The sequence below is a fragment of the Ciconia boyciana genome, chromosome 5 (genome assembly GCF_034638445.1).
Source record: "Ciconia boyciana chromosome 5, ASM3463844v1, whole genome shotgun sequence".
Taxonomy (NCBI): domain Eukaryota; kingdom Metazoa; phylum Chordata; class Aves; order Ciconiiformes; family Ciconiidae; genus Ciconia; species Ciconia boyciana.
In genome coordinates, this window is record NC_132938.1 from 27,744,734 (window position 1) to 27,772,216 (window position 27,483).

Genomic DNA, 27,483 nt, shown 5'->3' on the forward strand with positions numbered 1-27,483 from the left:
GACTCTCCTCTTTTGCCTCAGAGCAAAAGATTCACAGGGAAACCTCTCTGAGTTGATTCAAAGATGACATAAGAAATAGTGTCTGGCAAAGGAGATGTAAAGCCACGATGAGCGGATGAGTTCTGGTGGTTCTACAGAGTTTGTTACCAGGATAGGGGCTGTCTGCACTGCAATAGGTGTACCAGGAAGGAGTACAGGAAACATTGAGTTTCACTAGGATTTGTGAGGAACCGAAGTCCTTCCTCACTACTGCGCATCAGGAGAGAAAGTTGCTATGGAAAAAGATGGCAGTTAAGCATCATTAGTCTTTTAAGTGTCATGTGCATAACTGCAACAGGAACGTGTACTGGATTTGACTCATAACATTTTAAACAGAAAAAAGACATAACTTCTGCTAATAAAGGAGATTGGCAATAATATGCTGAGGGAAAGAATTCAGTTAAATGCTGATACTGGGAAAAGACTAAGCAATAAAAAGGAGGACTATTAAAACAGTAATACTACCAAGACAGACCATCATAAGCAAAAAAGGTAAATTTGGTAGTTCAAAGATCAGCCCTGCTGTTTCTGTTTGTACCTGTGCAGTTAAAGAACAAGAATGGGAATGTAACTATTGAATATGGAATAAGATCTTTGAAGTGTATCTGGGAATAGCAGACTCTGGCTAACAAATATCTAGTACTAGACTAAGTACAATTAAACCGTGAAGGTCTGAGGACTCAAAATGGAAACTACCTAATGGGAATTAAATGGGAAAAGAAAAAACCCTTATGAAAATATTTTGGATTCCTGAAGTGAAAGACTAAAAGCAAACTTTATATTTAAAGAACTGAATAAGCTAAAATATGTTAGTATCAGAATGGTAACATAATTTTAGGCTCTCAGGTGAGGATAGATGATTAAAATGGGTATGTGTTATGGGATGAATTCTGATTCACTTTGAAAAATCTTCAATAAATCATTGAGTTCTTTTATGAAGCAATAATATTCTCCACAAACATACACTGAAACATTTTATTTCTCTAAATAGGAGGTTCACATAGGTATAGAGGGGACGATAGATACAGATTACTGTTTTGTAAAGACTCACAGGTCTGTAAAAGACAAGCTGGGAAAAAACTTGGAGGGGGATGAAGATGTGCTAAAAATGTGGGAAAATGCCCATAGGGGCCTTTTGCTGAGGATGGGCTTGAAAAAGTTTTGGACTATGAAAGAAGACCCTAGCTTTTGTTGTTTAATTATTTCAATGTTCTTGAAAAGTGTGTTTCAAACATGCTTTGTAAATAAGCAATAGTCCCTCGCTTAAAATTTACTACACCAATTACTCCACCCAAAATGAAGACCCAGAATTTTGCATAATATTTTAATCCAGATTGGTAATAAGCAGTGAAGCAGGGGAAAAAAAAAATTACTGGCTAACTTAGCATAACTACCCCAGGTATTAGCCTTTGAAGAATGGCTACTTTCCACAAGTTTTGTGATAATGAAGTGAGAATTGAGCGACTTCGGTATTTGTTTACCATATAGGGCTCAAGGAAATTTTTAGAAATACAGATTGTCAACTGAGTTATCTGACAGCTTCCCTTAAAAGCATGGCACTGTACTTCTCATTTCATTGAAGAAGTCTATCTAGCTGAGAGAAGAGAAGGCTCGGGGGGGATCTTATCAATGGAAATAGATTCCTGAAGGGAGGGTGTAAAGATGACAAAGCTAGGCTATTTCCAGTGGTGCCCTGTGACAGGATAAGAGGGAGTGAGCACAAACCGAAACACAGGAGGCTCCATCTGAACATCAGGAAATACTTTTTTATTGTGAGGGTGACTGAACACTGACACAGGTTGTCCAGAGAGGTTGTGGAGTCTCCATCCTTGGCGATATTCAAAAGCCAGCTAGACATGGTCCTGGGCAACTTGTTCTAGGTGTCGGGGGGGTTGGACCAGATGACCTCCAGAGGTCCACTTCAACTTCAACCATTCTATGATTGTGTACTAGCCTGAATACTGGTTTTGCTCTTCATTAGACTAAAACAAATGCCCCCTTTCAGATCAGACTTTAGACGAACATCTCCCCAGAGAAGACCTGTTCATTAGAGACTGAAGTATCTGGACACCTACATTTTTAAAAAGTTGGTTTTTTTTTTTTTTTTGTGGGTGTGTGTAAAAAAAAAAAAAAATCAGTAAAGGGATTAAAGGTTGTATATCTAGTATTTTAACAAGCACAATTCCATATAAGCAGGTTATGCGGAATAATACAGAGGGAAGCAATATTTAAGAAACTAATACTGTTAGTATAGTATATTCTAATACATCTTTCCTACGTGGTGCAGCTAAATCACCCAACAAGGAATATTACTGTTTTTCACAAAGATTCTGCAAACCTCAATCAAATGATCTAAAATTCTGTAAAATACATGCTTGTTCCTTAACTTCAATTTCCGTCAGTAGTTTTATGGATCCCCTGGGTCAGACAGAGCAGAAACAGATGGTGCTCTGGAGAACTTTACAGTGCATTATCTACACTACCACAATAAATTAAAAAGTTCTGCAGATACTGAACTTTTGCTTTTAATCTCAATGTCATACTTATTCCAGTAAGTGTTATAATTTTAAGCTAACTTATTAATCAGTTCGGTGTATAAAGAAGGCCTAACAACTCAGAGCACACAAAAGTAACAAACCCAGAAGAATCAGGAGTTGTACTAGTATGAAATACACACATTAAAGTATCAACTTCAGTTATATCAATGTAGTAGAGAAAGAGATCCATGCAGTTGATTTACTCAGGTCTGCAATTAAATCGTTCTTCTGGTCCGTAGTGGCACCTTTTTTGAAATTAAATGGAGCTTGTTTCATGTAATGGGTCAAAATAGCTGTCCTGTGGCATGACCCACTTCTCCATAACGGTGTTAAATCTAACCACAAAATGCCTACAAAGAAGTTTTTTTTTTTTCCTTTCTTGTGCATCTATACTTAAAAGCACAACCTTTACAAGTAAAATATTAAGAAAATAACCTGTAAAGCTGGTTGTTCAGATGCTTCCACACTAGACAGTACTGACAGACAACAAATGCGTGAATAAACGTTACTGCAGATAAACATTGTACTGTAATAAAGTCTATGTTGAGACTGCAAAGTTGTTATAAAATCACTGAAAACTTTTGAAATGTTTTCCATATTTCTCTCTCATATACTGTGCCTCAAGTTCCCTCTAACAGAAACCATGTTTTGCTACTACTACCAAAATCCTCCTGGTAGAAAAGGTATTTTAATACTTTATATATTAGTATTATTATTAGTATTATATATTAGTATTATATTAATATAAGCAGATAAAACTTGAATTCCTAGTATTTTAAGATCTGTGTCTAAGACTAGAAGAATATAGTCCCTAATTCTTTGGAATAAACTCAAGACATATTTTTAAATGAATGAATCTAAAGTACAAACAAAACTAATATGAAGGTAAATAATAACTTCAGCTTAATTAATGATAAAATACATAACTCTTGTTTCAGACTACTAAAAGACTCATAGCTTCAAGTTGATCTGCCTGAATTAGCCATGGATACTATAAAATTAACTACTTAGGTTATCACCCCTTTTTCATCACATCTCCTTCTTCAGTTTTACAGCCCATTCTTCCATTTTCTTCTGCTTCATAAATCCTGTTGCTTCTCTCACATTTTTTGTCCATTTTTCCTTCTAGGCTGTGTCTGCAGAAGGACAATGGTGAACTAACAGTTTTCATCTGAACATCATCAATCAGGGAAAATGAATGAAGTTTTCTTCACTAGGGACTTTTTTTTTTTAAACTGGAATAGAAACTGTTTTAAGGTTGATGAAATGTAACTGGTTTCTTGTTTGAATGCTGATTCTAAGGTTTTGTCAGAGTTTTAGTAAAGAAACATGTTTCAGCTACTATCACCCAGATGCCTGTTACCAATCTCTAACAGATACCGGCTATATAACTACCGGTTATTCGTATCAGGAGAACACTTGTGCGAGGATACCTCTGCTTATGTGAGCCAGAAGCCACCTTTCAACTATTCTGGTGCACTACCTATTTGGCAACCTATTTACCACTATTTATAGGACTTAGTAGTACTGTAACATGGACAGCCATCTAGTTCCCACACTGTGAGGAACAGTACTGTACAGTTGGGACGAGTTGGTCCAGTGTGGGAGTAGCAATCTTGAAAGACCAGAAAACAAAGGTCTTGATGCCAGAACTGCCTCAACATTCTATATCAACAGGGCATTTGGGATCAAAGGGGTCCTTGTTTGGCTTTTTTGGGAAAACTCAGAGAAAAAGAGAGAGAAAGAAAAATACACTTGATTATAGTATTAGGAACATGTCAAAGAAAGGGGGGTAGTGACCTAGACAATGAACAAAACTGCTGGCACTCTGTCAGAAAGTAATCATTTTTCATTTCACTATATTTTCTTTTAGAGCACAGCATTTTACAATCTTTCCTTCTGTACTACTAACATACAGCCACACATATGTAAAAGCCAACTTTAATTATCTTCTCTACAATCGGAATGATACGCAAAATGATGGAAACAAAATTAGTGTAAAAAGTAGGGAAAACTTGCAAAAATGTGACATACTTATTTCTTTGTTCAGTAAGTTATTGGGTGATGCTTTGATACTAAAAGATGAACTCAAACCAACAATTCTTATGATTTAACTTTGGGCTGCTAGCTTCAGTGCTCCAACATAAGAGTGTTTTTGCAGCATGAGCAGACTCTTTTCTTCTATTACAACTATTTTTTTCTTGAGGCATTATCTTGTAGTGTGCTCTGTTTAAACACATTTATCAGAGCTGTATAAGTATTTTAAAGGAATAGATGAAAAATCTGAGTTTCAAAATATTTAGATGAAACCTTTCCTCTGCATCCAATGAATGAGTTTTCCATCAGCTCCATATGCTTTTTCTCTCCCCTTCAAGAGCATTAGTATTTTATTTTCTTGGAATAGACCCAGCAATAAGCAGCAAGAATCTTATTATTTTCATGACATTAATATGAAGAAGTTAGACTGAATCCTTATTAGAGTGTTTCAGTAGGTTCTTTTCCTTCTCTTCTAAAAGAAGCCATGAAAAGATGTTTGCAGAAGACAGATACCATCATCTAGCTGGGACGGAATGGTTGGATGAATACTGTATCAAGAATACTGACTCGTAAGACTGTAAACCTACTAAGGTAGAACTCTTGGTACCAGCTCTACAGTTTATTAGAAAAGGGGCATTTTTAACAACCACATTGGGGGAAAAAAACCCCTGAAAATCCCCTTCAGCGTAATTTATCAGATCAGGCCAAGGCAAAACAGACAAAAAGCTACAGAAGTGGAGGTCAGCTTTTGACTTGTTCATTTAATTTCTGCCAAATGTACTTGGATGAAGTCTTCAAGTCTGACTCACACATTTGAAGAAATCAGACAAGCAGTATTTGCACAGGCAAGCAGAGACGTCCGTATGGATTTGCTTCTATCACACCACAATCTTTTTCACAGTTAAATTTGTGAACCTTTTAGTTTGAATACTTATTGAAGGCCTGGACTTGCTTTGGAGAAACCCAGTGAATTCTGCCCTGCCAGAGACCACCTGGTCAGCGAGGGGGCTTCCGGGAGAGCATACAAAAATGCTGCTTCCAATCTGAGCCGCAGCATTCATCGACAGGACTTTCAGTAGCACAGAGTACAGCTCAAAAAGCTAGACCAGACCTTTTAAAATAAGCTCTTATGGTCTATCAGATGTTTAGGAGACTTTATTCTGATGTTACAGACTTCTGACTATATTCTTAGAAAGAACACAAAACCAAATCCAACCTCGCACAACAACTCCCCCAAACAACTGCATGCACGTACACACATCTAAAGCTACTATATACGCATATATGCATAAACAAACACACTAACAAAGTCAGACTATCCATTTCAAGTACATATACAGTTTTATCACAACAAATAAATGAATTTGAGTTCATAAGTCAGACTACTTTGGTGTCATGTCGAATTCAAACCCCAAGAGTATTTATTTTTGTTGACAGCTACATCTCTACGAACAACTGTTTTTCCAAGTTTGTAGGAATTACATTCCCGTCAAAAACATCTTCTGCTCACAATAACTTCAGAGACTGAACGTGTACTAAGTAAAATATTCAGTTATTTCAACAGTGAAGTAGCCACCTTTATGTCATACCAAATATAACACACCCTGCTGCTCCCACTGTGCTTATTACTATAAAAGTTTTTCTGTCTTAAAGATCAATGTATTAAGTTTTTACAAAATCTCTAAAAATAACAAATTCCAAAAACATTCTATTTCTTCTATAAAATACAGTGTATATGAAGAAAAATGCTGAAGTATGATAGCTTCAATTACTTTAATTTAGAATAATGTACATAATTACTTTTGAGTAGTGGAGGCAACACAGTAATGTACAAAATCTACATATATACATGGGTAAGGGGTTATAATAGAGAGGAAAACCAGCAAGAAATTGTATAATTTAAAATTATTTTTTTTCTTAGGTGTCCAAGTACTTAAGTTAATTCCTTGTGCTTTCCATTAAAACGTAGCAGTTATATAAATGCCTATATACTATTTTTCCCATGACTGCTTATGCAGGAGGTGAGATTTGGGGGTCTGAATTACCTTCAAGTGAGGAAGAGATATGCACCTAAATTTCCCACATCCTGCATGAATTTTTAAATTGCTGAATTATATCATAAAGGTGGAGTTAAAGGCACTCACTCTTTTACTGGTGTAAGATTTTATTTAGTTGATATGCTTTAAGAACCATTAGAAGAACATCTTTCTGAAACAAGCAGGTATTCTCAGTTTCTGATTCCCACTGAGAATGCACACCAAACTTCTCAGCTCAGGAGGTACTGGCCATGCCCAGAAGCAGACATTAGTGTCTGTGAAATTAATACTAAACTTCACATGTTTCTGGAACTGAATGGAACAGAAATTTTGAAAATTGTCTGGAAAAGTGTCTGGAATCCAAATTTTGAGAATTTTGGACTGAAGTCCCAATTAGATCAGCACAGGCAGCAATTAGGCATCTTTTATGGATTCAGTCCTATTTGCAATATTCAGAGCAGGTTTACAGAAATGGGGTAATAAATGAAAGAGAAACCAGTAATTACTGTCAAAAGATTAAAGATACAGTACAATAAGGCATTCTAAGCAGCACATTAATAGGAAAGGAAATGTGTGCATGACAAGCAGCTGCTCATGCAATGTTATGCCACCTCAGATTTTCTGAGGCATTTTACAGTTTCAAATACTTAGCAAATTTGTAAAATTGAACATGAAAAAAACAGCCTTAACCAATGCACTACTTGTGCTACCTCATTATAAAAAAAGCCTCCAGCCCAATAAGCACTGTAATTCTGAGTTCTGAATTTGGTAAGATTTCTCTTTAGAAAATTAAAACTTACTAAAGAACTGCAAAGCAGCTTACCTGTCTATTCTTCCTCACTAGACCATATAATCACAGCCTGTTAGTTGAGCCGCATTTTCACAAGACTGAAAATTAATTATATTTTAAATAAACATGGCTACCACATTGAAGGTGTAAGAGAAGCAACCCTCTTATGCACCTCTAGTTAGCAGAAGGATCCAGTAAAGATTAGGCCTGTACTAAAGACTGAAACAATATTCTTTGCACACATGCAGATATTAGTTAAAATATACTTTTACCTCTCCTGACATATCAGGTGCCATAGGAATGACTGGCCACAAAGAAGAGTAGATTCCAAAAAACACTACCCAAAGTGCTATGCTGCCCCAGATAGCTATATGGCTGAACTGTTAAGCAAAAAAAAAGAAAACAGAACAATCATCACAGATGTATTATGACATAAAAAAAGATCTTTGCTACTTAGTATTTACAATGTGATTCTGATATATTGGATGAAATTTCCATGCCTTGTATTAATTTAACTCTGCTACTTCAGCTAGCTATTTTTTAAAGCAAGATGATACTTTCAGCAGCAATATTATGGCATTTTAAGCCAATTCAAGTTCAATTACAATCAGTTCAGAGTAATTTGATTTTTCTAGTTTAAAGATTACTTTGAACCTTATCCCAATGTCCTCCTTTTCAATATTAAGCTTTATTTTTAGTATGTGGATATTCTGTCTTTCCATGCAGTACCACAGTTCAGTTTGATACTGTGGGCAGGGCTGACAAACTGTAAGGGCGTAATATAATAAGTAAGAAAATAATACAATTATTCATCCATTGTATTTTATAGAACATTTGAGAATATGGTAAAGACACTGGCTTACCAAAGTCCAATATGAGGTCTCTAATCCAGCCTTCAAACACACAGTTAGAACCACAAACTTAAAAGAGAGAGAGACAGACAGAGAGAGGATTCTTATTTAATATGGGAATCTTACTTAACATACAGAATTGATTAGTTTCATTACATTTTCAGGAGAACGAAAGAAAAAGCTTAATGATTTTCATACTTCATGTTTACTTGCACAAATGAAGTAACAGAAGGGATAATCAATCTCTTCAATTTAAATGTGATTTTCTTAATAATACTCAACAAAGTACTGTGTGTGTCAACGCACCTAGCTGTGTAATAGAATCCAAACCAAAGTTTGTAAAGCAATCTGATCTATGGACCTGCAGAAGCTATGGAAGAGCCCTTCTGCTTTAACAGAATCTGCTCCCCCAAAAATGTAGGACTCTCAGCAGCCCCAAAGTGAAATTCTTTTAGACCACAGCTAGCGGTATTTTTCCTCTTTTCTTGTAAGTGTGTGCACTAAGATCTGAAGTGCCCCTTTGAAATGACCACAGTAAAATGCCACTAGAAGAATTAAAGATACACCCCAGTAATGAGCTAGTAATAGAACACTAAGAATTATTAGCTTCCATTAATAATCTCCACTCATTTGATTTGGAAGACTCTTCTTTTGTATTAGAAATTTTAAACATTTCCCTTGCCTCCCAGAAATCTGCAAGTCTGGCTCTTACTGAGTTGTTAGCTTCTTTATCGATGGTATTTTGGTTACATAGAAAGGTTCGTGAAAAGTGTAGTCCACTTCAGTAGAGATAGCAGACCCCCTAGTTATGGAGAGGATGACTACTACTTTCTGCGTGAAGACAGATTTAAAAGATGTAGATGCTGGGCTGAAAACTTGCAATTGATCAAGCTTACACTAGTCTACATTAAAAAAAAAAAAAAGAAAAAAGAAGTTTTGTTTACTTCATTAGTAAATTAATCACCTTCGCCAAACCCTGAAAAGCCAGAGTTAAATGTTGGCAGCCTAAGACCTATGTTCTGCATACAAAATAACACATTGAATGAGTCTGTTATGTCATTTTCATTCTTCCCTCTCATCTTTACTCTTTTTATGGAGCAGTCTCTGAAAAAGTCATGTTATTGTCCTGTAGGGCATACTCCATTTTAGTTTAGAGATAAGCAGTAGTAGGAAGTTTATAATCCCACAGCAAGGACTAGTTGATTCAGGAACATTGTTTATCTCCTTCCTTTGAAATTCACACAAACAAGTTTTCTGTTTATCAAAGAAAGTTATTATATTTTGTAACTCACGTGTGAACCTGTATCATAAGTTTTGCTTTATGTGCAATCTGAATAACATGAGGTTGAAAAACGGAGTCACAAAGACCAAGCTCCAACTGTAACAACTACAGTTTAAACTCTGGTTTCTTGGCCAGGTTGGCAGCAATGATGCAAGTGAGTTTGTCTATGCTTGAACTTCAAGGAGCCTCAGAAACTCAGAAGAAGTGTACTTCAATCAGAAGCTGAAAGTAAGTGGTTAAATATATCTGACAAGTCTTTCGCTATGTCTGGTGCACAGAAGGATACAAATCCTGCCAGAAAGCTTTCATCCTAGCTATAAGTTTATGCTTTTAATTCTGGAATCTCCTATTTCAACTACTGCTGCATTATTAAGGACAAAAAACCCCACAGTGCCACAATTCCATTATCTAAAACATGTGTGAAATCTCATTAGAAGAAAATTAAGGACCATGATGAGTGTTATAATTTACTTAGTCTATCCAGTTCTGGTGCTGTATTTGGATGAGTGAAAAAAATGAATTATGGCAACCCCCCCCCCCCCCCAAACTTGTCATCTGGTACACTTGCTTGCTACTTTTGAGTCAGCTGTAAGAAAATAAAACATCCTTCTTTAGGATCAGATCAAGAATTCTCATTGCATAGGCAAAATGCATACACAAAACAAACACTGCAGGTCTGTCTAAATGGAGTAGGAATTCACTATGTGAATATATACCCTCCTTACATCTTAACTGATTCCCTAACAAAGTTACCAACTATGCACAGCAGCTTACTGAAGAATTTGGATTTTATTGCTCCCTCCTCCCCTTGATTGAAACTAACAATAGCTCACTGAATCCTACCCAGGAAACAAGAAATCAGACTCATATTCTGTGGTACAGATATATTTGTCATACAAATATTTTCATGGCACTCTACTCCTATTTGAAATTTATGTTTGAAGAAATAATTCCAGGACATGATATGAATCAGTGCACATTCCTGACTTTATTTGTGGATCCAAAGAAACTGTATTAATTTCTGAATCCCTTTGTTACTGATTTTTGCACAAGTGATGAATGTAGACTTCCTAAAAACAGATTAAAAGCAGTGGGAAGAATAAGTACCTTAGCCTTATGATTTTGATATTTCAAGACAATGACTGAAAACTGTCAGTGCACATCACATGCACATATTTTTTTTTAAAATCTTCAAAAAAATGCCTCCCCCCCAATTTTGAAAGTCTCTCAAATCTTCATGTGTGCTCCAGACCTCCTTGAACTCCTGTGCAAGAGCAGGAATACATCAGTTGCAACCCCATCCCTCCCCATATTTTCAATCTGAAGTGAAGGAAAGTGGAGAATCTGGAAAACAAATGAAAAAGCAGGTTGTCTGGACTTATAATGGTGAAATAATGTTTTCTTGTTAAATTCTTGGCCATTCTTGCAGGTTAGTAGCAAGCAATTAGCCTCTCAAGATGGTGAAGTTTCAGCTCTGCTAGTTGAAAATCAGTTGCAGAAGGTGACAGAACAATTGCACCGTGACCTCTGTTTTATCATTTATGGACACAGCTTGACAAACAGTAACAAGTAGCTCCAGGTTACTATATCGAAAGTATCAGAAATTAACTAATTTCTGAAGGTGGTGGAAAATGTTGCTGCAAATCTGAAAATACAGGCTTTGATATTTGTGAGTCAGCTGATGTCACAGATGATACTCAGATGTTCTGCTGTACTGTAAGATTTCAAGACTCATCCATCTACTGATGGGTGACAACCTAAACGACAGCACTTTTTGAACAGTCAGTTCCACAGCACCTAGTGTAATTCAGTAAACTCCTAGTACAGCATATGCAACTTGTTTTCTCCTGGCACCGAGCTTGGCTTTTGGAAGGAAGCGCAGAGCAGAACGACTGGGTAGGATGAAGTTCTGAGATCACTTCAGGAAAGAACTTCAGCTATGATTGCAGCAGTATGTTGAATAATTTGGTTTAACAAGAGTACAGTGCTAACTCACTCTACAAAATGATGGCCAATACAAAAGATACTTTTTGAGCAATCAAAGAAAAGGAGACGCTATCAGAAAACTTGGCTTAGGTGCTAGGACAGGTGAAGTTATGCAACTCAGGTACACATACGTACAATTCATAAAATAAACTTCAGCTGAACTGAGCAAGGTTGCAACTTCTAAGTACAGTAAACAATGAAACATTTGTAGGTAGGGTGAAAACCCAGTGCAGAGAACCTCTCCCCAAGAAGAACCTGTTTCACTTAAAACAACAGGTGGTTCTGGTAGATACTCTTATGAAGTATTTATCCATATTGGGGAAAGCAGTGACATTCAGATAAATGACCGACTTCTAAACACTGCTCAGTGTTATGAGATCATAATACAAATAGACCTGTGTCTGTTGAACTGCTTCTGTCAGGATTGAGCTATGACAATGACTGTGACCTTACATCTTAATTTTATTAAGACTTGCACAGAAAACACTTACCCAGGATATTCCATCCATCCCTAATGGAGATCAATTCATCATATGATAGATTGCATGATCATATGTGACTACTGCTGACAAAACATGCTGTGCTTGGCTTTTGGAACAGGGAAAGAGAAGTGTAGAGCAAATAAACTTTCAAGAGAATGTGTGACAAACAATTTTTCAATGTGCCTGAAAGATCCAGTTTAAAGTCCATGTACGGACTGGCAGGCGAAACATTTTATTTTAACTGCCACAGCAGTAGCAAATACACAGAATGGGCTGTGGTTACTTGGCCCTTTATGCTCTTTAACCTTTCTGGTTAGCTGACCAGAAAACAGTATTCAAATTGTTCTCTCATACATAGGAGATGTTGACAGTAGCTACATTCCCAAAGGACTACAATGTATTCTAGAATACTTTCCTTTTATTTCAGTTATGATGCTTCCCTGTTCCCTAAGGAAATCAATTTTGATGTGAATCTGTATTTGTATTACAGCCCCCTTATCTTGATGGAAGAATTAATTTGTTTTTTGTATCTGCCAACAACAGGAAGTTGAAAAATTAATTAAACTCTTAACGTTGAATAACGTTGAAGAACAGAAGAGAGTAAGCACAAGTCTAATTTTGCTTCTAAGAGAGATCTTGGAAAACCCTTATCTGTTGGGTAACACTGATACCCAGCAAGTGAAAAGCAGGTATTTAGCTTCATTAATTTATTCCAGGAGATAAAAGATTAAAAGAAAACAACCTAATAATTACTAATATCTACAAGAGTAACAGAAGATTACTGTTAGGTGTGGGTCAGGTGTAATTCTGGCAGTTTGGCTGTCCCCAAAGAGGCACCCCACGATTCTTGGTTCCATGTGGCTCTATCCTTCCTTCAAGGCCCCATGATAAATTAAGAGGGGGAGAACAGAATTGTATCTTCACAAGTCCACAAGCCAGTTCCATATCCAATAACCTGGGATTTCTCCAGTGCAGAAACTTACCTTAAATTAATGAGCATGCTAATTAGGGCATTACAATTCCCATTATTTAAAAAGCAGACAGTTTCCAGTAAAGGACAAATGTATCTTCTGCATCTTTATTGAAGTGCTTTGTTTTAAAAACTGGAATTAGAATGCGAAATGCACTTCAAACTTCTCAAAGACTCATTCGAGTGCTATTTCTTATTCTTAAGGCACTACAATGAATCAAGTCTTCTCTGTGGAGAATTATAAATAATAATAAACCCACGTGTTTTTAAGAGTTAAAGGTAGAGCCAATATAGATAGTCAGTTGATAGAGCACCAGATCGCTGTAGAAGACTTACAGTGTATACAGTGTTCCCCAGTAGCAGGTAATCTGAAGTTTTACCATTGCCGAATACGGTACCTGGAGAAGGAAACAGTGATAAAAATAAAAACATTTAAACATTTAAATATCCACAATAGCAGTATATATATGCAAAATCTTATTTTTGGTACAAAAGAGATGGTAGCACTTCCTACAGGGTACTAACAGCAGATTTCACCTTCAACTGTATTAAACAGTAGAGATCTAGAACTTTTATAATTTTCAGTCCTTTAAAACTTTCAGTGACTTCAGGAATCACACTAGAACCAGGAGCTTTTTGTAACATCATATACCAATATGACTAATATTGCATTCAGTAGTAATTTAATTAGAGTGACTTTTAAGATCAGAGATACAGTATCTTACCTTCAGAAAAATATGAAATATAATAGCTATAGTGTACACTGATTGTAACATATAAGTAAACAGAAAGCTTAGAGAGTCAGATTTTCACTGATTCTGGATATTTTTGGTATAGAAACTTATTTTTTCTCTTACCTGTATTTCTGAGATTCAGTTTAAGTAAAAATACAAAATATACTCAAATTTAATTATTGAGATGCTTGTTACTCATAACATTTTCAAAATTTACCCACCTCAAATCTGTGGATCCATTTTGCACATATGGATACACACACAGCACTTATGCAAAGAGGCATTGCCCTAAAGAGATGCGTTTGCATAAAAATCACATCTATTGTGGTTCTTAAGTTCAGAATTCTGAAGCAGTGCATTTATGCTTATTTAACAGAACTTACTTTATGACTATTGCTAGAGCATGGGCTTTTCTGATCCCAGTTCTGTGAAAGTTCTTGGCAGGCATGGGACAACACACAACTCTCTAGAATGAATTCCTCATTCTCAATTAGAAGTATTGAGCTTGCTAAATTTTATGTATTCAGTATAGAAATGCTTTTAGCACTTGAGATTGTTCATACACTGCAATTAAACCAGAGCACTTACTCTGCTGTAGAGATTCTAATCACTGGGATATTGCTTTCTACTGCCATCATATAAAGAGATATCAAAATACTGTGCATGTAGTAAGGAAGGATAAAAGTACAAGACAAAAAAAAGAAAAAAGAAAAATAAAACCCACTAATGCTGAGAGAGCATAAGGAAGGATGTTGTTAAAAAGCTGTGCTTGGGGAAAGAGAATAAAGGTGTTTGGTTTTTTTTGGGGGGTGGGGGTGGGTTTAAAACTGCTCTGATTGGGCTGGCCAGAGGAAGGTGACAAGCTGATAAAAATGGTCTGTAGTTGAAAACACTTATTTTTCCACTATCCTCAGCTAGCATACAGTATATTAAACGCTGCTAATTAAGTATGTTTTCATATTTGTGTTGAGTGTTTTTCCAGCCTTCATATCACCTTTACACATGCTTGAAATGAAATGAATTTTAATTGTGGATGAAGAGTGCTCCTTTCTAAAAGCTTTTCAGGACCTGTGAGGCCAGCTTATCACAGAAAAAAAAAGTTCTATTTATTGATATTCTGGAAGAGACAGCAGGTGAAAGTTCACACAAAAAATTAGAATAAAAATGCTTGCAAATAGTCCTCCTTAACCTAGCCCTCTCCCATTCCAAGATGAGGAGCTCACAGTGGCTGCCTCCTTAGGTCTAGCAATACTGGTTGCATTCCTGGCAGTTCCCCGATTTAACTTTCTCCCTGAACAGACTAGCACACCACAAAGGACTACAAGAGCTCTGGAAGCCTGACAACAAAGCTGAGACCATGGCTCATTTTAAAGGTTATACAAAAGAGAGAGCAGTTGGTGGATTTACTTGTACATGTAAGTTTGGCTTCTGCCATTTACTGTTATGTTGACAAAGTTGCATCAGAAGAAGCTTCTGTGAAGATTTATGTCTTTGTCACTTTTCATATCCACATGACAGCACATGGAGCGCAGAGACTAGTTTTGTGTACCTATACAATGATTAGGTCCCATGGAGCAAATTCTGACAAACAATTCTTACAAACCCATACCTATTCTCTGATCGCATATTTCTTGGTAGACTCTACTACAACACATGCAGTTTGAAATTTTCCACTTACAGACAAGAAAGAGGTGGACAAGTGAGACTAAACAGGAGAAAATGCTCAAAGAAAAGGATAGACTGTGAGCTCAGAGACTTTCATGATCTTCAAGATTTGATTTTCAACGTTCTAATAAGTACCTGCTCAAATATGCACTCTGCTGCTTTACAATATATACCTAGCAGTAAAGAGCATAATGAGGCTAAAACAGAGGAAGAGGCAGGCAGCTAAGCCTGTTCCTATCAGTCAGAGTGCTGGGACTCAGTACTCTTATGCGCTAAGCTGAGCTATCCCCCATTCTTCCCATTCCTCCTTTCATGTCTCAGGATCCTCCTGTATCTCTTCTTTGCTAAGAGAAGGTGGAGGCTGAGACCTGTTCTCAGAAGTTCCTCTCTCTCTGGTGGATCTCTCTGGCACTCATCAGCTCCTCCCTAGGAAACTAATAGCAATACTTCCCTTTCCTCTTTACACACAGCCATCAGAGATTTAATTAACAGCAGCTCCCACCCTGCACTCATATCCCCTTCATGGAGAACTCTGTGCACCAGCCAGACCCACGGCAGGTACTGGTTATACCGCCCACCATGTACACAATCCCCAGGTCCCAGTTCTGCTCCCCTTACTCACCTGGCCTTTCTCTAGGAATGAAAAAGGAAGACAGAAGGCAATTTGTTCAGACTTGTAGAGGCCACTTGCCAGCAGGTCAGTTCTAGCCCAGGGGCTGTGAGCCAGAGAGGCCTGCAAGTATCTCAGCTTTGCCATTCACACATGAACTCTATTCTGCTTCACCACATATACTCATTAAACATTTCTCCATCACGTAATGCATAAATCTCTCACACGGACTGACTACAGCTTGGAATGGGGATTTTGGTTTGGATTTGAGGATGTGGTTTTAGAGTATGCATTGACATTTTGGGACCTCTTTCCTCCTGGGCTGTCTAAACCTCTCCAATGCAAACCACTGCCACTGAACTCACATCCCATGGCCTTTCAGAGAAAACAAGCCACTACCTACTTCCCTTTACCCATCAGAAGTCACTGAGTATAAAATACTCTGCAAGAAGTTTTCCCCTTAACCTTTTTGGGCACAAGCAGCTGTGATCGTCTCACTATCTAGTCTCAACAGTTCCAAAATGTCCATGAGATTATTTCTGTCCCCTGTGTCAGGGCAGACTGCTTGGCTACATCAGGGAAACTGAGAAGACTAGGAATTTTACAGAAAAGCTGCAGGGTACAAACTTTTTTTTTCTCCCCACAAAGTGGAAGCAAAACAAGACCCCACCCCTATGAGAGCTCCCATACACACCAACATTCCCACAAACTGGAAGCAAGGCTTTCAAGTTTCCTCTAATTAATACAGCTTTCCTCCCAACTGTCCTGTTTCCTTCTGCAACTCAGGTGCATATACAACAGTTGAACGAGAAGAATGACAGGACTGAGCTGTCCAAGGTGTCCCTGTTTCCTCTGTCACAAGCCTCCTCATGTAGATGTAAACTAATGGGTTAGTATGCCCCTGAAGTAACAGGAGAGAAGGTATACGCATCAGCCATAAAAGCTTATAAAACATAAGAGACAATGCAAGGGACAGGAGTGATTTAGGATCTTGCAGGTATTTACCATGGTAGTGTATTATATAACAAAAAGAGTGTAATGAAATAGCAATCTCTTTTTCTCCGTCTTGTTTCAGTTTACTTAAAACCTATTTATATAGTTTTATATAATATATATAGTGTATATACATATATATACACACACACTATATATATACTATAGTTTTAGTAATATTACTCCTGCTTTTAAACAGATTTTAAATAAAACCTTTTAAATATACTGCATCTGCTCTAGTTCTAGAAGTGGTATCTTGAAATTTAATCACACAAAACTGTTAGTACTTATAAAGTTTTCCTAAGAAAAAAGAAGGCATTTAGATATTTCATACCTTTCAACATTTATATTTTTATTTTTCATAATACTTACCATGCTGGAGGGCTTTTAGTGGAAACCAAAACAGAATGAATGAGTGGAAGAGGCCATTTAAACAATGAACCCAGAAAACCTAAGGGAAAACAGAAAATCCATGAGAACCATTCGCAATAAACTAGCTCTGTGAACCCTGACCTTTCTTTTTATCTGTGTGTTAGATTCACAAAATGTGTTTCTTTCAGGCCACCACTGTGAAGTAATATAACTGACAGGCACTTTCTGCCTCTTAGCTCTTCATGGGTCATTTGTTTATTTTTATGTTTTGAAAAAAGTGTGTATTATCTCCTCCTTTTAATTTCAAATCAGAAGGGAAATTAAAATGTATACATAAGGGAATATCATCAGAAAAATTAAACTAAACCAGACAACTGGAGCAATTGCTACATTCTAAATAGGCAGCTAAAAAGGACTCTAGCTTTTGTAATTTACATTTTGTGTAATAAGAAATTTGGATAGTAGAACAATCAAACCCTGAGTTTTACATATACCTACCTACGTATTTCCACATACAAAGGAATTAAAAAAAGGACAAATAAAAGTACCTTCCTTAATTTCTCCTTACCTGCTCCATCCTTGAAGTGCACAGCTTCATCATATTTAACTTCCTTTAATGTATTTGCCAAATAATTCAAATTTTACTTTCAAACTTATTTTCATTTGTAAAATACACCTTCTGAAAAGAACTGTATTAAGTTTAGGGATAAACAACCTATTGATGCTTTCCATAATATACTGTGTAAAGACATAGAAAGACTTAAAAAATATGTAACCCATTTCCTTCAGGATAGCAATCATGTTTTTTCATTAACAATGCTTTTGACAATCATAGCCCTTATTGTAACTAACCGATGTGTATTATGAGTGTTAAGGTGTTCAAACAATTGAAATTAAGTTGCCTGCCTCACAACATTTTCCACAATGTCTCAAAGTCTTTTGTTAGATTATACAACTACACTAGGTTGTATGATCCAATTTACACTCCAATACTTTGCCCATTTGAACTTGTGCTACTCATTAACCTTTGTCTCTCCTTCTTGCTATGTCATTACCAGAAGTTTTTATTTGACAGAAAGCACAGGTGGGTGCAAGAAAAATTAGTTCTACTTTTCCATTTTCCTGACCAATTCTTATTGTCACATGCTAATCCTTTAACCTCTGTCATGACCTCATAACCTTTGATCCCTTTTACCATAACAAACATCTGCATCAACATTCAAGGCAGTAATGTTTCCAAATCTTTAACACCAACTATTCAACTTATCTAGGTGGGAATTTTGTAGTTGGGAAGTCTGTAGACGTTTACTCATAGCAAGTATTGTATGGCAATAGCCACAGAATTTCCAGTGAAGTCAACAATACATCTGTGCAATAATAAAAATATTACAGACTTACTTAAAACCAAAATAATCCAACAATTGTAACTCATGACTTACATTATTTATCAAAACTATCACAACACAAAAGTGTCTGTATTAATGGACTATGAAGAGTCTGATATTTGTGAAGCATTCACAGTGACACAAGAAACTGTATTTCCTAGTTTCCTTACAACTTTCAGGTTTGTTTTTGTGGGTGAAGGGTTGAAGTGAGGAAGAAGGAGAAAAATCTCATATGCTTCAGTGAACAAACACGGTTTAGACAAATAATTCTATATAGATAGGGGCACTCCAGTTTTACAGCACAAGTGGCACAGATATGAGAGCTAAGCATGCTGCATCAGCTCTGCACATCTACTACAGACCAGCACATATAGGCATTGTTAATTCAATGACAGATTGAAAATGTCCCCAAGTTCAACATACAACAACATTACTTGAAATGTCCCAATTATATTTAGAAAAATCAAACAAAATCAGAAGGAACTCTTACAAACATAATGTATTCATGAAATTGCAGATTCAGGAAAAAGTTTCATTTAGGTTTTTTAAGAGATTATTTATGGACAAATCTGTAGAAATTGTGTATGTTTTATATATGAAAGAGTCCTACATTCTTTTACTACTACTTGTGCTAGTCTCTCCAAGATGAATGTCACCCATTTCCCACCAAAAGTAGCCTCAGATTCCTTTTGATCCACCCTTACGCATTCCTAACTGTTTCCAAGTATTTTTTCCCAAAACTCAAAATTAAACCATAAAATCACAACTCCAAATTGACAAAGAATAGTACCAAGTCCCTCCCTCTACAAATCTAATGACAGTTCTTATTGTCCTCTGCAACACTTCTCCACAGGCTTCAGTAATCCATTTCCATATAACAGTACAAATACATACAGCCTAGCGACAGAGAGGTCTAATCACTTCTGCCTATAGAAGACAGCTTTATCACCAGCAGAGGAAAAAAATCAGGGCTAAAAAAAAATAAAATGCCTGCTGTCCATTTCCGTACTTGGATAAAAGTACAGAAAATGGATAAATATGATTTGCACCATTCACAGACAAGTAGACAACTGGAAATAGTAGTAATAAAAATCCCTTCCATTTTTAATTATGAGCAGCATAGAACAAAAAGGATAACTATACTGAATTCCTCTTTAAATATACTTATTTTTTTAATCTACCTTAGTATTAAAGTCCAATGCATTTTGGGAAGTCTTGTATAACTCTGGATATTTCAGCATGTTTTCTTTTCGACAGGATCTCTCAAATATTCCAAGAGTTAGTGGAGGCATTGCTGTAAACATCTAGTAGATAGATTAAAACAGACAAACAAACAAAAAAACCGTATTGCAAAACTTTAGAGGTGAGCTTAAAGATTGCTTACTCAAGAAACTTTCATGATTATGATTGAAAATAACTGAAAACACACAAATCATCTTACCACATTGTAGAGACCTATACACCATCTTTCAAAAAGAATTTGTCCAGAAAAGCCATTGACAAAAGCAAACCAGATCTGAAAAAGAGGAGAATCGTATATTACTCAAATGTTCTGTGAGGTGTGATTAATAGACTTTTTTTTTCCTCAGCTTCGCAAAAAGGGGTATCCCTGGAACACATTTACAACACAGTTGAGGATGTTATGGCGGAAACATATATAAAAAAAATACAATAATAAACCCAACTTGTGTTCAGAACAGATAATGGGCAATCTAGTGAAATATGTGAGCAATTCCATCTAAAGATGAAAACATTTCAAGGAAGTAGCTATTTTCAGAAGGAATTTCATGTTTGTTAAGTATTTAAGAGTGATTTAGCTCACTGCATTTCTATTGTACTTAATTCTTAATGAAATAAAAATTCTGAGAAATATCAGGGGGGAAAAAAATCATAGGAAACACCTACAGATTAGAAGCAGTAATCTTCTAATCATTAGCAAACCTCCTAACTAACAGAATTCATACAGTAAGCCGCAGTTTGGAACTGAAAATTGTACCAATAATCCTTCCTCATACATGAAACTGATGAGACAATGAGGCTTTACCAGAGCACTAAATCAACTACAATTACTTAGTTAACAAGCACTAACTCAACTACAGAGTATTTTAGAGGCACAGTTGGAAATCTCTTTCATTGCCTAAGTTTTATCACTTTTTGCTAAAAGGTTAAAAAAAGAAAATTTAATTTGAAATGCAGGATGACACATTTTCTTATGTTTTTCACTATAGCATGCAGCATGACTGCTTTCTTCTATTTCTTGCTTCAAGCTTATATTAGTTCAATGACAAAGTGGAGAAGAAACATGTCTGATGAATCTTTATTAACAAGCTACACTGAAACTATATTGCCTACAACAAACATAAGCTGCAAGGTGACAGAAGCTAGGATCATCTAAACAACATTCTACTCAATTTACAACTCGTGTTTCTCAAGTTAATGTTTAGATGCTGCTTTGCAGAGACTTTGCTACAGTTCACATTTCAGTTGACTTTATTATGGAAGCATGAATTGCTACAATCAATATGTATGTTTATCAACATGTACCCAGGCTGGCCTCCAGGTGACCTGATTCTATGAACAAGCTCATAGTCTTTTATCATGTTGTGGAATGTTTCAACATGTTTGTGAATACTTTGAGATGGAAAAAACCCTGAAATTAGCAACTATTAACACTAAAAATGGGAGTTAAAATCCAGCTAAAATTGCTATTTGTTCAACTGATAAATGAAAAGTAAATAGATTTTTTTTGTGGCCAATTATTGGAACAAGATTGCATACAAAATCATGAACGTTAGAGGCTGCAATATAGAGATATAAAATACACTGCATTTTCTGAAGTCTTATAATGCTAAATTTCTTTACTTTGATTGACTTAACAGTAACAAGCACTCTATTTTCTAACCTTTCAGTCTATTAGCTGAAAAGACAACAGAATTACTTTATGCCAGTTAAATGAGATTTTTATAAGCTCTTGTGTATTTTGATTTTTAACTTTTGAAATAGGAATTATGATTTAACTGTGATGAATTTAGAAGACATTTATTAGCAGCAGTTTCTCAGTAGTTAAATATGAGGGAGCGAGATGAGTGCATAATCAGTTGTTTGGTGCTGAACAACTAATTATGCACTCAACATCGGCACAATTTTTGGATGTTTTACAACTAAGCTATATGTGTGAACCTAATCCAGAACCTCATCACCACTGTTGGATACAAGCTGTGCTTCTCAAATGCCTTCTCTCTTTTCAGCCTTCTCATTACACATAGTTCCTACCTTTTACTCCCAACCTAGGAAGACAGCTAGGAAGACAGTCCTTGACAGAGGAGGGAAGGACAGGTATTATTATGTGATAGACCCCTTAATTTTTTTTTCTTGTTTGTATCAAATCCTGGAGTAAACTTTAGCATTCTTAATTTGAAAGTGTTTAAAGTGGTGGAAAAGGACAGTTTTAATAGAAAATACGTGACTCAGTATATGAGTCATGTACATTTACATGTACATTTACATATACACGTATGTATACATATAAATATGTACACATATTTATAGATGTGTACATCTCATTGCTAGTAATTTCAGACAGAGTTTAACAAACGTATGACTCTCTAGGAAGAAAATAAAACAGACTGCAACTAGACATATACTTGATCCTTCATAACCAAGGAGTATATGCAAAGAACATTAACTTTCTGTTGTGATCTAACAGTCAAAATGTTATAAAAATTTAATTTAAAAAGAAAGGCCTAAATACATGTACTGAATCTATTCCACATACTCACTTCTATTAAAGGTAAGTGATACTAAGCAACACTTGAAAATGTTTTGGAGTGACTGTTTTAAAGAAATGCAAGAATTTATAATAAAATTTCAATTTACAATGAACGTCATATATGAAGTCACTACCAAGCCTCTCAAGAAATGCTATGCATCATTTTATTCCTTAAAAACCCTGATGCTGTCAGTTTTATTTTGTACAGAATTTAAGTTAAAATTTTCAAGCTATTTAAACTCTGAAAACTACAGTTTTACTGTAGAATTGTAAAGAAATCCTTTAAGTTATAATAGTAACTTCCTGAAATCTTAGCATTTACTTTCTTCCAAAGACAGCATGCAAGTTACAGGTGTTTCAGTTAAGCTTTAGTGTAACAAGGAACTGGAACAAATCTTGGTCAGAACTCTAGATGCAAGCCAAGAAAAAATGAAATTTGGTAGCACCTCTGGGTTCTAAAGTTCTTGCTGAATCTATAAAAAAAAAATGGCTGGGAAGAGAAACCTTTTAATGTGGCTAAAACCAATGCCCTCTGTAGTAGAAACACTACTATTTAGTGGAATACCAGATATACTACTTTAAGAGACAGAGCATCTTTGATATCTAAGCAGAAACATGGGTTTTCTATTGTTTACAAGATACTATTTGAATGTTCACATTAAGAACACCTATGGCTCAAAAATAATTGGCAGATCTGGAGACCTTATAATAATAACAGTTAGCATCTGGAGACCTTATAGCAGCCTTCCAGTACTTAAAGGGGGCCTATAGCAAAGATGGGGACAGACTTTTTAGCAAGGCCTGTTGTGACAGGACAAGGAGCAATGGTTTTAAACTAAGGGAGGGCAGATTTAGACTGGATTTAAGAAAGAAATTTTTTACAATGAGGGTGGTGAGGCACTGGAACAGGCTGCCCAGAGAGGTAGTGGAGGCCCCATCCCTGGAAACATTCAAGGTCAGGTTGGACAGGGCTCTGAGCAACCTCATCTACTTAAAGATGTCCCTGCTCTTGCAGGGGGGGGGTGGACTAGATGACCTGTAAAGGTCCCTTCCAATCCAAAGCATTCTATGATTCTATGATCTGGGGGTGGTGGTGGTGTGGGGGAAGCAGCAAGGATAAATACAGCCCTCAGCTCAAACTGTACGAGGGGAAAAAAGTAAGTCACCCACTTACCCTAACTTCTGAACCTGGGATCCTAGAAAATTACACTCTTAAACATACATGAAAAAACCTCTATGGAGCTTACTACAGTATTAATAGTGACAGTGACAAGAAACACACAGTTTCTTGCTTCACAGTGGGAAATTCATTCATGGACAAGTGTGTTTCATTCTCATTATGCTGGACAATGAAGGAAGCTGTACCTGCAAGATAAGTTTTTAGCAGATGTTGTACATGACACTAACGTAGGAGCAGATCCAGCCACTTCTCTCCTAGGGGTAGGTCCTACTCTAACAGCTCAAATTACTAATCCAGCACCCCTATACAGAAGAACAGGAGACAGGTGTCCTTGAGAAGTAATTTAGACTATGTAAGTGAGGGAGCAGTGAAAATTCAGACCATTTTATAGTTCAATTGCTACATAACTTCCATATGAACCTATGATTTAGGTTCATAGCCCATCTAAAATGAGATGGGCCTCAATGCAGATGCCTGTATTTCTAAGTTTTCAAACCATATAATGCAAAAAAACGGGCATGAGCACAATCACTTTCTGCTGACTGTGTTTTAAACTGAACTCGCTGCAGTTTGCACACATTAAGTATGCCACGGCATACTGAACAAAAGCACCTAAACTCTACAGCTCAGAAGCAGTGTGAGTATACACAGAAAGCCTGCTCATGTTTGGGGTTATGCATGATATGGGTCTCAGTATGACCACAGGCATTCGTCTGACGTGTCAGGCAAAGGAAACTGGGAACAAAATGGTGAATTTCAGTTACGAACGTGAGCAGCAGAAAGTGTGTAACTCAGCTGTGGGATGAGAAGGGCTTGGGGGAAAAAATAATAATAGTAATAAAAAAAAAGAAAGATAACCATCATCTAAAGTTTACGGAACAAAAAAGAGGCCGTTACAGCTCTAATTACTTAGTGTAATTGTTTATGTAGTATCACTTAAATTGTTACAAATGGCCATGTTTAAGGATCTGTGACTGAACTTTAAATGTGAACTCCACGCGTCTGTTTCTTCTCTTTGTGTCCTGGTCTTTTACTCTTTTGTTTGAATTTTCCTCTACATGAAACATGAATGACCTATGCAGATCTTCAAAAATTATTATTTTTTTAAAAATTGTAAACCTTTTTTATTTAACATAAAATAGTTATGTTATTACTAGCTAATACCAGCTAGCAGAACAGAAAGTAGGAATAGGAAAATTTTGTCCCTCCGATGTTGAAGCGAGATTTGCGTAACTTCACAAAATGAGTAGTTTAACAGAAGAGTATATGCAGTAATGGTAATTATAAAACCAAAACCAATCCACAAAGGAGTTCTCAATCACTAGATCAATCTCAGTCCCAACCATCATTATAAGGTAATGACAGCCCCCTCAAAATAAGTGTGAGACTCTGCATAGGCTTATCCTATGTGAGAGTGAGGCTTGATACAGGCTTAATAACGCACATTAGCAGTCTATTAGAAATTCAAAGTTTTCACTTGCAATTTAGAATGATAATTCAGAATCCTCTAAAGTTACTGGGACTACTCCCATACAAAAGATGAGGCCCATGTTTAAATATCTATTGTGTCAAGACACAGAGTAGAAAAAGTTATTACAGACCACTTCTAGTTTCTTATGAATATGAGTTTAAATGCCAATGAACACTAATCACTGTGCAGGAGTATTACTATAGACCTTTACCATTTTCTGAACCAAGAAACCAATGGCACTTATTTTGTATCACCCCATGAATGCCTAGGAAAAAGGCTATATTTTAGACTACATGGAATCTATTACAATACTTGTTTGATTTGTACTGAGCAGACATTTAAAATATAATATGCATCTATTAAGTAAAGGTAGGTATTTTTAGTTATTGTCAGCTAATAAAAGGAAACTTGTTTAAAGCAACTTCCAGACATGCCTTTCATAGTATTATTTTCTAAACTCCAAGACAGAGGAGGCGTGGCCACGAAAGCTTCACAGACATTTTCCTGATGTAGCATTTCTGCATATTAAGCAGCAGCTTACAAATACTCATTGAGCTCTCTGCTCCCACGCCTGATCCGTACAAAAAACTGAAAAGAGAGATTCAAGACTGGCAGTTGTCCTTTCTAGAGACATTCAATGATGAATTTCTGCCCATTCACTCACAGTATTGACAGGAGCTATTAACATCTGTGAAAGTTTTAAGAGCTGACAAATGTTGGGTATACAGCAATTCAAGTAGAAGTCATCTTGTCTTCCAGAGAAGGTGTACATGGTAAAATGCTTGTATGCATTATATATAAAGGGTCATAACCGATATAAAAATGATCTCTTTGCCATTCCATCCGCTCAGGAGGCAGAGACTACCTCTTCTAGTCTTTTGTATTTTTAGACTATGATCTCTGTACCTTGCATTTAACCTTCTTTCACAAAGAATACAAACAGTGGGATATTTATATCTGATTTCAGTTATAAATTGACAATGTGTTTGCAGGTGACTGACAGAAAATTAAGAAAAATAAAGTAGTATGTTCTAAAGCCCAACTTTGTATTTTTTCTATAAACACAAAGTATACATTCATACTGTTTTTTCAAGTACTTCAAGAGCTACTGCTAACCAGTACTTCTGGAAGTCTGATCATTTAATCAGGTATTCAGCTTTTGAAATGCAGGATCTAAAGTATGCCATCACTTCTAAAGCAAAAAAGGATCTTTAATGGATTTGCTTTTTCTATGGCTTCCTACTTTATGTTTTTCTAAACAGGCTACAAACTTCCTACTACTTACATTGAAATCTATTTACGTTAATAACACAATAAAGAGGGAAAAAGGGAAAATTTAGAAAATGTAAAAAATATGCTAAGAAAAATGCATACTTTTTGGCTACAACACTTGTACATAAAGAGATGTTTAAAGTATTTTCAAATATTGCAACAGTGTAAGATCACATACATAAATATCAAAATCCGAAATATTAACCTCATGTTTACATCAGGTCTAACAGAAATAAAGCATTTTCTTTCAGTAAAAACTGGATACATACTGCACAAGTTTAAGATATTAATTTGAAAATATATTAAAAAAACTAAGAAAGTTTTAAGAATGTTAACCCCATTAATGTAAAAATACAGAAGACTGACCTATAAAACTTATTTTGTGATCAAGTTTTGCAACAAATTACATTTTTTCTCCCCACATTTTTAACCCAAAGTATCATTGTGAATATAAAGTTTGAATAAATTATAAACATAATTACTGGATATATATTTGGTTATAAGAAAGTAAGCAGCTGTTGAAAGAAAAAGACAAACAGTAAATGAAGGGGAGCTAGAAAAAAAAATTAAAAATCCATTTAAAAATAAGTTCAAAATTTTAAGGTTGCCATGTGATCATGAAGGTCATGAAAACTACAGCTTACATGCTGTCTTAACCATACCTACCAATAAATGTACATTTATTACAACACAGTCCTCTCATACTATTGTATTTTTCACAAGACTCCAGTATCCTTAAAATCCCAGGTGAGAAAACTAGGTCAGCTACTTTCAGGAAAGTATCCCTGTTCTTGAACTAGAGCCTAAGAAAGCATGCTTACCCCATCAACAAGTGAAAGGCATGCAATAGTGTAACTAAACATGTATGTAAAAACCTTAAGTACTGTTCTGAACAGCAACAGCCCTGCAATTCAAAGCTCCTGACCTGAAAAAGGGCTTCAGATTGCGAACCGCACAGTTACTGACACCAGCTTGAAGAGCTTAAGCACATACATCTTTTGGTAAATTTAAGGCTACTTGTA

The 27,483-nt window shown here is 36.0% G+C and overlaps 1 protein-coding gene across 5 annotated transcripts in view; it reads right to left on the bottom strand.

Annotated features, from left to right (window-relative positions):
- ATP8A1 (ATPase phospholipid transporting 8A1) overlaps positions 1-27,483 on the bottom strand; it is a 126,569-nt gene that overhangs the window by 16,808 nt on the left and 82,278 nt on the right. For 3 of the 5 annotated variants that reach the window (XM_072862458.1, XM_072862457.1, XM_072862461.1), the window contains 6 exons: positions 20,211-20,285; positions 19,951-20,073; positions 17,385-17,463; positions 13,347-13,408; positions 8,303-8,359; positions 7,712-7,819 (listed from right to left, as the gene is read on the bottom strand). In XM_072862458.1, coding sequence (XP_072718559.1) covers positions 7,712-7,819; positions 8,303-8,359; positions 13,347-13,408; positions 17,385-17,463; positions 19,951-20,073; positions 20,211-20,285 — 504 coding nt within the window. Of the gene's footprint in view, positions 1-7,711; positions 7,820-8,302; positions 8,360-10,452; positions 10,917-13,346; positions 13,409-17,384; positions 17,464-19,950; positions 20,074-20,210; positions 20,286-27,483 lie in introns of those variants that run through there. The other 2 variants (XM_072862460.1, XM_072862459.1) reach the window with 2 other exon arrangements.